Source organism: Argopecten irradians, chromosome 10 (genome assembly GCF_041381155.1).
Source record: "Argopecten irradians isolate NY chromosome 10, Ai_NY, whole genome shotgun sequence".
Lineage (NCBI taxonomy): Eukaryota > Metazoa > Mollusca > Bivalvia > Pectinida > Pectinidae > Argopecten > Argopecten irradians.
In genome coordinates this window covers 4,874,469-4,887,723 of record NC_091143.1, presented here as the reverse complement: position 1 = coordinate 4,887,723, position 13,255 = coordinate 4,874,469, and the positions used below count along the sequence as shown (strand labels likewise).

At 35.4% G+C, this 13,255-nt stretch overlaps 1 protein-coding gene across 1 annotated transcript; it reads left to right on the top strand.

Annotated features, from left to right (window-relative positions):
* Positions 1-5,453: 5,453 nt before the first annotated feature.
* LOC138332954 (small ribosomal subunit protein mS27-like) lies at positions 5,454-13,255 on the top strand. Its single transcript, XM_069281017.1, has 10 exons — positions 5,454-6,082; positions 6,295-6,387; positions 7,373-7,443; positions 8,139-8,203; positions 8,926-9,040; positions 9,327-9,405; positions 10,757-10,935; positions 11,417-11,662; positions 11,986-12,135; positions 12,740-13,255. The coding sequence occupies exons 1-10, from the start codon at positions 6,016-6,018 to the stop codon at positions 13,145-13,147; spliced, it is 1,473 nt and encodes a 490-aa protein (XP_069137118.1). The 5' UTR covers positions 5,454-6,015; the 3' UTR covers positions 13,148-13,255.

Here is a 13,255-nt window from a genome sequence, read left to right as displayed (position 1 = left end):
AGTTTAAATATCAGGTTACATACATCTGTTGTGGTTATTTATAAACACAAAGTTTGTACCTTACAACAAAGGTCGTACCTCGAAATTATACAATACATACACCTGTTTAAATGATTCGATTATAATAAGATTATTCATTATCATTTAAAGACCAAATTCATTTGCTACTATTTGAAAGAATGGAAATACGTTAACTAAAAAGGAAGTAAAATATTGTAAATCAATAAGATGAGAGACATACGGTGAAAATACTAGTTTCCTTGGCAACTCTCAGACATTGCGGTTTTGTTTCCTTAATAAAGATCCCGTCCGTGATCGTATCCCGCTGTTCTCACAGACCTATATCAGTCTGTGTTTATACTAAAAGATAATTTAACAATGCTTTCAGATTTGTTATATTAATTTCAAACGTTTGGAATATTTTGCGGCTGATTTGTGGGTAAATTGAGTTTATAGTTCCAACCAGATATTTCCGGCGAGATCTCCTTCCATGGTTTAAAACCATGGTTAAATAACTTCCGGGAACCAGTCCCACCTGTTTCATCGAACCTGAGATTTATACCACCAGTTAGTCAGACCTACGCGATATGTGACTTGAATTTGTATTCCTTGTTCTAGACCAGTTAGTCTGACCCCCCCCCCCCCCCCCCCCGATCTGTGACTTTGTATTCCTTATTCTAGATTTATAACCCGGTATTAAAAACACGCGTACTGGTTATGGGAAACCATTTCAGTGAAAAATACACAAGACGATTAACACCGCGATATTTAAAGGGATTCCAAAACAAGATTGATTTGTTGTTATTTTCTTGATTCACTCTTCTAAGCGCACAGGCGTTTGGCTCTATAGATATTTTTCTCTATTATTAGTCATATAGTCAGTTACTGACCCCCTATAAAGACATAGAGGGTCAATAAGATTTATAGGGCGTAGTTTTTCATTTAATTTAAAGTATTAAAACGATTTTTTTTATTAATTTTACACAAAAAGTAATTAGTAATATATATTTTTACGGTAATGAAATGGTATATTTAGTTGAAGAAACTGTGTTTAAATTTTGAAGCATTGTCTATATAACTACCAACTGCATTTGGTAAGGTTACGCAGTGAAAATGTAAATATTAATTTATCTTTACATTTTCACTGCAGTCCCACTATGTAACCTTACCAACCGCAGTTGGCGGTCATTTAGACAATGAACTTCAAGCGCTTACTATGATGTCATTATCATTGTGACGTCACAATTGTCGTGCCAGCGATCACGGAAGACGGCTGTTCAAATGGCTGTTCCATCCATGACGATAACGAATGATTAATTCATTATATATGCAAAATTCCTTGGGATTTCATCATAAAATTGTAACCAAATGTAAATATAAGCATTGAACGTCTTTCAGTTGGCATTCATAGCCAGTATGAATGCAAACTGGACAGAGGCAAATTCAACATGAAGCGCTAGCGGAAAACATTTGACCCTTTGGTTAGGGTTACCCGACCGACCCTAATTTTTAGCCCCGATCCTATTTTTTTCTGTACCTAAAAGGATACTCCTATTAATAGCTTTACTCTAGGCCAATCTGAGCTGTTTATATCTTCTTTCTTCGAGTGGAAGACACTAATATTTAATCATTTTCTTGATAAATAGTAGCCATATATCTAAACATACATATTTTTGGCCTTATATATACAGCTACAACCGTGTATGTTACAGGGAACGTTTTACGAATCAATCAAGATATGGTGGTATTGTCTTTCGATGGTTATAAGGTACGATTGATTTCAAAAACATGTTTGAAACCTTTTTATCGCCAAGTGTATGCTAACAAATCTTTGGTACAAAGGTGTGACCAAGTCAAATCAGTAGATCCCTTTGAAGTCAACATTGTTTGCGCTACACCACATTGAGTCTAACCAATCGAGGCAACTTCCGAGAGTTTTCATTGGCTGTCGTAACAGAATGTTACAGCATTTGAGGGAGGAGTCTAATCCGGACGCTTGAACGCAGTTCACTGTACAGACCAGCAAAGATTTCCTTTGACGACTACAGAGAGAGCGACACCTAACATCAAAGCGACACAGTCAACCACGGTGTACTGTTATATGGCTCTTTTGATGTACATCAAAGGACTGAATTACCTGTACTGTTCTGTTTCACTATGAGATAGTCCAGGGGTGTAGAGATCGTAAGTGATCGGAACCCCTGGAGTATCGAGGATGAAGGGAACCCGGAAGTTCGTGGTCATCTTTCAATGTCAAATGGTTTAGTGATATGTTTTGTTTGATAATTATTATCAGTTACAATTAGATTCGCGGAGAGCAGTCCGGAATGGAATATGCCAGATTAAACTGTTATCCAGTTTGTTTAAATAAATGACACCTCTCGCATTCTACGTGTTTTTAAGGTTCATGTAAAGGCTTTGAACAGTGATATTTTGCAAGCCTAAAACTCATTACTGTGCTGCAATTGAACAGAACTAATTTCATTAATTGTTAGTATATACCCTGGCAAACTGTCAGTCTTACTGTTGATATGTAATTTGTGAAGCTGCTTGTAAAATTCAGTAAAATATGAGAAAATTTTATATTTCTGGAGAAGACATAGAACTTGTGTGAATTGCATTGATGGAACCAAATAATCTGCCAGGTACTCCAACAGTTTGTTTGGCAAAATCGGAACAGCAAAATAGCGCAGGAGCCTATTGTAGTAAATGCAAATGGCTGCTATAAATTGCGGATCATAATAAATTAAACTCCATAACTAGATTTTATAAAATTGTGAACAAGTCTAAATATGATATAGTTGAAGTGTATTTGAAAATCAGGTATCCGAATACATCAACATTTTCCGGACTGGCGTTTAGTTGGTACATTTTAAGCGTCTGAGAGACTTGATCACTATCAAGCATGGCTGCCTTGTGGAGGTCAATCCGCCACACTCGAAGATACCAGGGCACATTCTGTGTATGGTTCATATGTTCAATGTCTATTTCGTCTGCCATCTTTTCCAATCTGTATATCAAATCGGTATAGGGAAACCGTCGAACAGTGCATGTATATATATATACCGCCACGTCTTTCGGTTTGTAAAGTCTACGTTTGACAGACAAGGAAGTTTAAATATCAGGTTACATACATCTGTTGTGGTTATTTATAAACACAAAGTTTGTACCTTACAACAAAGGTCGTACCTCGAAATTATACAATACATACACCTGTTTAAATGATTCGATTATAATAAGATTATTCATTATCATTTAAAGACCAAATTCATTTGCTACTATTTGAAAGAATGGAAATACGTTAACTAAAAAGGAAGTAAAATATTGTAAATCAATAAGATGAGAGACATACGGTGAAAATACTAGTTTCCTTGGCAACTCTCAGACATTGCGGTTTTGTTTCCTTAATAAAGATCCCGTCCGTGATCGTATCCCGCTGTTCTCACAGACCTATATCAGTCTGTGTTTATACTAAAAGATAATTTAACAATGCTTTCAGATTTGTTATATTAATTTCAAACGTTTGGAATATTTTGCGGCTGATTTGTGGGTAAATTGAGTTTATAGTTCCAACCAGATATTTCCGGCGAGATCTCCTTCCATGGTTTAAAACCATGGTTAAATAACTTCCGGGAACCAGTCCCACCTGTTTCATCGAACCTGAGATTTATACCACCAGTTAGTCAGACCTACGCGATATGTGACTTGAATTTGTATTCCTTGTTCTAGACCAGTTAGTCTGACCCCCCCCCCCCCCCCCCCGATCTGTGACTTTGTATTCCTTATTCTAGATTTATAACCCGGTATTAAAAACACGCGTACTGGTTATGGGAAACCATTTCAGTGAAAAATACACAAGACGATTAACACCGCGATATTTAAAGGGATTCCAAAACAAGATTGATTTGTTGTTATTTTCTTGATTCACTCTTCTAAGCGCACAGGCGTTTGGCTCTATAGATATTTTTCTCTATTATTAGTCATATAGTCAGTTACTGACCCCCTATAAAGACATAGAGGGTCAATAAGATTTATAGGGCGTAGTTTTTCATTTAATTTAAAGTATTAAAACGATTTTTTTTATTAATTTTACACAAAAAGTAATTAGTAATATATATTTTTACGGTAATGAAATGGTATATTTAGTTGAAGAAACTGTGTTTAAATTTTGAAGCATTGTCTATATAACTACCAACTGCATTTGGTAAGGTTACGCAGTGAAAATGTAAATATTAATTTATCTTTACATTTTCACTGCAGTCCCACTATGTAACCTTACCAACCGCAGTTGGCGGTCATTTAGACAATGAACTTCAAGCGCTTACTATGATGTCATTATCATTGTGACGTCACAATTGTCGTGCCAGCGATCACGGAAGACGGCTGTTCAAATGGCTGTTCCATCCATGACGATAACGAATGATTAATTCATTATATATGCAAAATTCCTTGGGATTTCATCATAAAATTGTAACCAAATGTAAATATAAGCATTGAACGTCTTTCAGTTGGCATTCATAGCCAGTATGAATGCAAACTGGACAGAGGCAAATTCAACATGAAGCGCTAGCGGAAAACATTTGACCCTTTGGTTAGGGTTACCCGACCGACCCTAATTTTTAGCCCCGATCCTATTTTTTTCTGTACCTAAAAGGATACTCCTATTAATAGCTTTACTCTAGGCCAATCTGAGCTGTTTATATCTTCTTTCTTCGAGTGGAAGACACTAATATTTAATCATTTTCTTGATAAATAGTAGCCATATATCTAAACATACATATTTTTGGCCTTATATATACAGCTACAACCGTGTATGTTACAGGGAACGTTTTACGAATCAATCAAGATATGGTGGTATTGTCTTTCGATGGTTATAAGGTACGATTGATTTCAAAAACATGTTTGAAACCTTTTTATCGCCAAGTGTATGCTAACAAATCTTTGGTACAAAGGTGTGACCAAGTCAAATCAGTAGATCCCTTTGAAGTCAACATTGTTTGCGCTACACCACATTGAGTCTAACCAATCGAGGCAACTTCCGAGAGTTTTCATTGGCTGTCGTAACAGAATGTTACAGCATTTGAGGGAGGAGTCTAATCCGGACGCTTGAACGCAGTTCACTGTACAGACCAGCAAAGATTTCCTTTGACGACTACAGAGAGAGCGACACCTAACATCAAAGCGACACAGTCAACCACGGTGTACTGTTATATGGCTCTTTTGATGTACATCAAAGGACTGAATTACCTGTACTGTTCTGTTTCACTATGAGATAGTCCAGGGGTGTAGAGATCGTAAGTGATCGGAACCCCTGGAGTATCGAGGATGAAGGGAACCCGGAAGTTCGTGGTCATCTTTCAATGTCAAATGGTTTAGTGATATGTTTTGTTTGATAATTATTATCAGTTACAATTAGATTCGCGGAGAGCAGTCCGGAATGGAATATGCCAGATTAAACTGTTATCCAGTTTGTTTAAATAAATGACACCTCTCGCATTCTACGTGTTTTTAAGGTTCATGTAAAGGCTTTGAACAGTGATATTTTGCAAGCCTAAAACTCATTACTGTGCTGCAATTGAACAGAACTAATTTCATTAATTGTTAGTATATACCCTGGCAAACTGTCAGTCTTACTGTTGATATGTAATTTGTGAAGCTGCTTGTAAAATTCAGTAAAATATGAGAAAATTTTATATTTCTGGAGAAGACATAGAACTTGTGTGAATTGCATTGATGGAACCAAATAATCTGCCAGGTACTCCAACAGTTTGTTTGGCAAAATCGGAACAGCAAAATAGCGCAGGAGCCTATTGTAGTAAATGCAAATGGCTGCTATAAATTGCGGATCATAATAAATTAAACTCCATAACTAGATTTTATAAAATTGTGAACAAGTCTAAATATGATATAGTTGAAGTGTATTTGAAAATCAGGTATCCGAATACATCAACATTTTCCGGACTGGCGTTTAGTTGGTACATTTTAAGCGTCTGAGAGACTTGATCACTATCAAGCATGGCTGCCTTGTGGAGGTCAATCCGCCACACTCGAAGATACCAGGGCACATTCTGCAAGTATTTAGGTGAGCTTGCCGTTCATAGAATGCTATCATATAGCGATTACTCTAGTCATTGAAACTTTAGCGTATTTGATGTTACAGTCGTGCCGATAACGTGAAATATACACTATATCCGACTGTATTAATGCAGCTATTATGGTTTGCATGTTTCCAATTTTGACGAATTATGTTGTATGTCTATGTGGAGCATTGCACACGTATACATTTTCCTGCAGAATTCCGACGCTGCTTATTGTCTAACAATTACAGATGTCAGGAAGAATGGCAAAAATACCTCAATTCTCCTATTCTTACACAAGTCGAATTTGGTAAGTCAAAAAATAGAAATATTCAAATTATCAAATTTTCAAGTCAACCAGCGTTTAAATATTAAAATGTATTTATTTTTGGAACTATATTGATTAATAAATATAATCTGTTAACTATGAATTAAAATAAGTTTATTCATCTAGCATTACATTGATTTATTTTACCAGGTCCGGCAGCACCGCTAAATCTTGAGTCTATAAAGCCAAATCTGAAAAATGTATAGTGGACAAATGTAAACAAAAGTGACATATACCTGGTCACAAAATCAGCGTACACATCAAAAATTTAATGGTGAATCTTGAGAATCGGCAAAACGAATTTTGTCATCCAAGATTATTTCCGGTGATTTTTGTAAAAATCTGTCGTTGCATTTTTTGGTACTTGCATCCATTCATCCTCATGTTCTGATGAAAAAGATATAACATCCATATTTTTCATTTGAAATATGCCACATATCTTGTTGTTTATGAGCCGACTGAGCACTTTTTGCACATGGTCTGCGGTCAATTTTTCACGGTATCTGCATGCTCGAAACGCACCTCACCGGTACCTGTGGCCCGAATCTTCATCAGGTGGATGCTTATCTGCAGACGACACAACAACGCCACATTGGGTCACCCCGCTATAGGTTTGTTACCGGAGAATAGTGATAATGGATACCAAATAATTGCAACGATGAAATTTTAAAAAGTCGTCTGCAGATGAGCAAGTAGACAAACATTATTCATATCACTGACTTGCATGTTTTGTCATCCATGCTTTCATACTGCATGAGAACAATGTAACCAGACCTCATCTTCTTGTTTACATTTGTCCATTATACCATGTAGTCAGATTTGGGTATATAGTCAAATTGAGCTATATAGCCAGAGTAAGCGGTGCTACCGGACCTGTTTACTTACATGTATTGTCAGATAGCATGTGCAGTGATTCAGTTTTATGTATGTATGTAGGCCTAATTCATGTGTGGTTGGCCTTTAACAGGTTACTTGTCCTATCAAATGTATACAAAACTGGAAAATCAAGGTTTCAGCAGTTTAATAGACATGGATATTGTAAGTATATACTTTATTTGTGTGAACATGATATATACATTCCAATATCATGAACATTCAGACATAATCATCTGTGTTTACTCCAGATAGAGGTTTACGTGAACACCTTTGAAACATTATGTCACTATATACACTCCATGTAATCCGATGGAATAAGGCCTCATGTACAGACATGTGTCATTATGTACCCTGGTATGTGAAAATACCCTAAATACATGAACATCACTTAATATAACTTGACATTTAGTCGGACATTCTTTCTTTAAGAGATCAGGAAAGTTTGAAATTCTTAACATATAATGAAAACATTGTACTAGATAGTTGTCATCATGCTTTATGATTCCTACCTCAGGGACTTTTGGTTAATTCAAAGGATACAAACCTACACTTTCACTGTTGGAGAAAAAAATTTTTGATAAATAAAAATATGTAACTATTAGATTTAGTTTAACACACAATAGATATTGATATACTGAACAACCTTAAGCAACCATTATGGTATGATCAGGGTTGAAATTGAATCCAATTTGAATTGTGGATGTTATGCATGGACAATGAAAAAAAAATTGGGAGGGAATCCAAACTTTATGTAGAAATAAAGAACAAATATTTATAATTTTAGTTAGTAATTACATGAGTAATGCTTTTTCTGTTTATCAGTATACTTTTAAAATAGATTATTGTTTGTTTTTCAGCTTGCCAACAAAGTGCAGACAATGCATAATCAAGATCATGACTACATGAAGGGAATAATAAAGATGTAGGTATTCTCTTATTGTTAGTGATTGTCAGTTTAAAAAACAACATTTACTTTTGCAATTGAAGGGAAATAAGGAAGATTCCACTATACCTCTGATAAAACTCATCAAACATATATTTTATCCCATGAGCTGAATTATTTTTATATGGCATACTCTAAATCAATGTATTTTTGTGTGCAATATTTCTTGAGTGATTAGTAAACAAATGGTAATTATTTAATCTCCTCAAAAATGTTAAAAAAAACATATGCTTTGTGAATTGAAGATATGTCCACATGTTTTGTTTTATGATAGAAATATATCGTGAATTTGTAATCACTTCTCATGGGATTTTTATGATATGTTACTTGTCCAAAGCTTGAATTATTGGTCACAAAAACTGATAAAAATCAAGATTTTATAAAGCTTCATGTTGGAGGAGCATGCCACATATTATTTAATGTCTGACATGCATAAAGGGGCAGGGTGTTTTGATATAGTGGGGCCGCGGTGACCATACCATTAGCCCTCCACCTCTGGGTCACAAGTTCAAAGCCCATGTGGGGCAAGTTGCCATGTACTGACTGGTTAGTAGTTTTTCTCTGGGCACTCTAGCTTTCCTCCATCAACAAATCTGGCACGTCCTTACATGAACCTGGCTGTTAATAGGATGTTAAACTAATAAAAACAAACCATTGTTTTGAAATATGGAAAAATAACTATATATCATGTATTATTTCAGGTTTAGGAAAAGTAAAGATGCATTTCCTGTACACGACTCTATTGTACATGGTATCATAAGGAACTACCTAGAAAAGGGGATGAGTAAAGAGATTCTGGAGATGGTACAAGATCGGGTAGGTGTTTACCTCATGTGTGGTCTGACTAAAATTAAGATCCTTATTCTCACTCTGCTTCATAGTGGATCTGATGACATCCCATTAGGCATCCGATTGCTTCAAGTGGATTTACATTTGTTTGGTATGAAATGTAACCTCACCATGTGCCATCAATATAAATCTTCTTGTACTATTATTGCTATATGTTGAAGAAATTGTTATATTTTTGTTTCAGAAAGGAACCAATGTTTGTTGTGTTTCTTGAGTTATATGGAATAAACAACATACTGATTTTGTGTTACAGAAAGCGTTTGGTCTATTCCCTGACCCATACACTGCCAACCTGTTGATGGACCACTTTCTCAAACTGGACCAGTACTCAGGTTTGTTCTAATATCTGTACCAATCTGTGTGTCATCATCGTTAGCAGGATTATTGAATATATACAAAATGTGTGTTCAGGTGTTTTCAGTTAAGGATTGGTCTTCATTAAGACTAGGTATATTAGTATTTATTAATTAACTATCTATGTTATTACACTAGTATGGATTTTCCGGCCGAGCTGTATTTGGCCAAACTCGGCCAATATTGAAAAAAATTGACGCAACTCGTCTAATATGATATTGGCCGACTTTTTCTCGTATTGGCCGACTTTGAACTCGGCTAATATTGAAAAACGCGCCAAATCGAACGCGCCTCGTCATTCGGAAGTTCTCGGTGTTATTAAGTTATTTGACCTAGCATCTAGAGGGTTTACAAGATCCAAACACTCATGCAGTGCAACAAATGAACTTCCATTTGCATTGTTCAGTAATGCGACAATAACTGGAGGTTCCGTTACTATAAATATTTGTCCACCAGAAAAAAAAAATCCGATTTACTGCAGAGTCACAATCCGAATCTCATTCACAGTACTAAAACAAATACCTAGTGAAAATAAGTAAAATGTAACATTTTATCAATGCATTTTATCAATTTAATTAAATAAAGTTGTTTACAACTTTGCATTTTGTTTTGGTTTTTAATCTAGTATTTTGCAGAGTCATTCAAATCATTCATTGTCAGTTAATTAATAAAAGTGTCATAAATCAGCTGTTATGATATTGGCCCAGTTATTAGGCCTTGGTCTGTCACATTGGCCCTCGGCCTTCGGCCTCGGTCCAATATCACAGACCTCGGCCTAATAACTGGACCAATATCATAACAGCTGATTAATAACACTATAATCTTATGGAACATGCTTCTGCTCTGTAAATTAATTCATGTTGCCATATATGCAGTCATTATGAAGATCATTCCTTATATATACATCCCTGTTTTGGTTTTAGACAGAATAAAGCTGGTTGCAATACGGTTGTCGTGGTTGCTATGCATATATGCTAATGTATATTCAATCAGACATTACAAAGCAAAAGAAGAGAAAGATGCCAATATATACATTAATATTAACAACATGGCAAGAGTTATTCCTCTTGGTTTGACATATTAATATAAGATTTTTCTTCATTGAAAAATAGATGATCGATTTGAAATTTAATTGTCAAACCAGGTGGGAATAACCCTTACATTGTGATTACTTAAGTCATTAAAGCATGATAGTAAATGTGTCTATATATGAATGATCAGTCAATATCTATATTTATCCGTACCAGTGAAACCAGAGTGGGAGACTTTGGTGGTCTTATGTTTTGAAGGACATTGGCTAATTTGTTATTATTATTTTTTCCATTCCAGAAGCTGCCAAGGTGGCTTATGAATTGATGTTCCAGGAGGATGATTTCAGTAATCAGTTAAACTATCTGTTATCATTGTACTCGTGTACCAAACACTTAACTCACTCGGCTACTATGGACGCCCATATCAATGATGACGAGGATGTAGAGGACCAAGAAGAGGATGACGACGAAGACGATGTAACTTTTTCATTTTACTTTGTTTGTAATGGCAAGATTTAACCAAAGCTTTAACTTTTAATATGATGATGCATGCATCTGAAAAGTTTAAAGATCTTGTAAGGTTGTTTCCCTTGGGCAAGACATTAGCATACTCTATAGCTATTACATACTGTATTAAATAGCTAATATTTTCTATTTGATCCCTGAGGTAATAAGAAACATGTCATTGTCTTGTATGAAGTAAGCCCAGATTAAAACTGAGATATTTACATTAGTGAATCAACTTCTTGCCTACAATCAATCTTTTAATACAATATTTTTTCAGACCACATTTTAAGATGAGAATACATGATATTTCCTATCAAACTTAGATTTAATGACAACATAATGTCTATGATGATAAGTATAAGAATGATATAATTTGTTGAACCACCGTCATATTATACCGATACATGTAATTATGTGTGACCGTAACAGTACGGTATATTTCGATTGACAGAACATTGAGTGGGTAGCTAAGAAGGTCGTCCAGGCACCACATTACGATGACCACTTTGACCTCCAGTGTGACCAGTACAGACTAGGGAAGACCCTACACATGCTTGGCTGTGTCCAGGGAGACAACCTGCTGGGACGGACAGTACAGTTAACAGGACTGGCACTCTATAACAAGTTCCCCAGGGCATTGAAGCTGCTGAAACAGTGGAAGGCGAAGGGAGACAAGGATGTGGTGATGAAAGAATCGGTGAGGAATCTTATGTGAAAAGAGCATATTGTGTTTAGATTATCTCATACACACAATTATATATTAATTTCTATATTGAGGTTGAATGAAGATATTTTTCTGCAAGGTCCTTCAAAGTGATTACCAGTAATTTCGTTTCTCGCGATGGTCAAGAGATTTAAGATGTCCCAGAAGCTCTTAACCTCTTGGTTGCGAATTTGAATCCCACATGGGGCAGTTGACAGGTACTGACCATTGGTCAGTGGTTTTCCTCTTGGTTTTCATCCATCTTGCACATCCTTCACGTTCTGTTATTTAAGTGGTTATGTATGGTGTTGACCCAGGTTGACCGATTGATGGAGTTGTTGACTGAAGCTGTCACCAGAGATCCAGATGCTCCACTGAAGGAATATACAACACGTACACTGAAAGATGATATACTGAGACACAACCTCACACCAGCAGAAAAAGAGAAATATACACAGGAACTACAGGTAATTGATTTACTTTGTATACTTATTGAAATGAAATAATTGGCCATTAATTTTGTCTGCTTTTGTAATGGCTAAATCAGTTCGGACATAGACACGAATTTACGATACTCTATGTACCAACATTAGATTTATGAAACAATTTTAATATTAAATTCACAGAAAGGCTCATGGCATATAGAATTATTCAACATGTTTAAGATTATATTTATCACATAACTAGTATTTATGGAATAAGAAATTAGGCTCAGATTTGATGTTTCCGTCAATCAAGACTAATTGTTTAATGTCATATTTTGATAACGATGTCATTATTACCTGTGAGATCACAATAGTGTCTTATGATATTCGTGACTTTGCCATATTATATGGCTGCACAGTATACTTGAGTGATATTAGAAAGATTTTGGACTGAAGAAGGCCTTGTAGTGGCTGAATATATATTCCATTGAAATGTTTTTGATTTTACTTTGAATTTATTTTGGCCTTTTATTTTGGATTATTAATATGCTAGCTTTATACCGTTTTGACCTCATTATGATATTAAAAACACATCTACACTTATACACTAACATTTGCAATCATTCTTATACATCTTAAATTTTAGGCATTGTCTGCAGAACTTGAAAACAATGGCCAATTATCCGCCAAATCGCTAGTTACTGAAGTGGAGGCGTTTGTGACAGGACAGTTAAAAAACTGTGAACAAACAGACATTAACAAGTATGTAAAACAGTTGGATGTGTGGGAGAAGGAACGGAAGATGTTGTTTGATCAGCAGGTGGAGGAATATTTACGTAACGAAAAGATCGAGGAGATTGCACAGAAACTAGCTGATCTTCAGGAAAAGGAAGAAACACTACAATTCTTTGAGAACAAACAGAAAATCAAACGAGCATTTGTTAAAGCTCCGTGGGAGAAGAAGGAAGTCCGAGAACTTACTATTGATGAACTGGAAGAAATAGAAAGAAACAAGAAGAATAGGAAGAGTGTTCTATTTAAAAGGCGTCGTTGATTGTTGTAACAGTTATATGTATACATAATTAGTATGTATGAATAATGCTGTGATTTGTACAGTTTATCTGTCTGAAATAAACCTTATGTGCTACAATTATTCAGAAAG

What these genes read in the sequence shown, in the direction of transcription:
- LOC138332954 (XM_069281017.1), top strand. Translation starts at nt 6,016, where the DNA reads ATGGCTGCCTTGTGGAGGTCAATCCGCCACACTCGAAGATACCAGGGC. An exon ending in TCTTACACAAGTCGAATTTG is followed by an intron (nt 6,388 to 7,372) that starts GTAAGTCAAAAA and finishes GGCCTTTAACAG; the next exon opens with GTTACTTGTCCTATCAAATG. An exon ending in GTTTAATAGACATGGATATT is followed by an intron (nt 7,444 to 8,138) that starts GTAAGTATATAC and finishes TTTGTTTTTCAG; the next exon opens with CTTGCCAACAAAGTGCAGAC.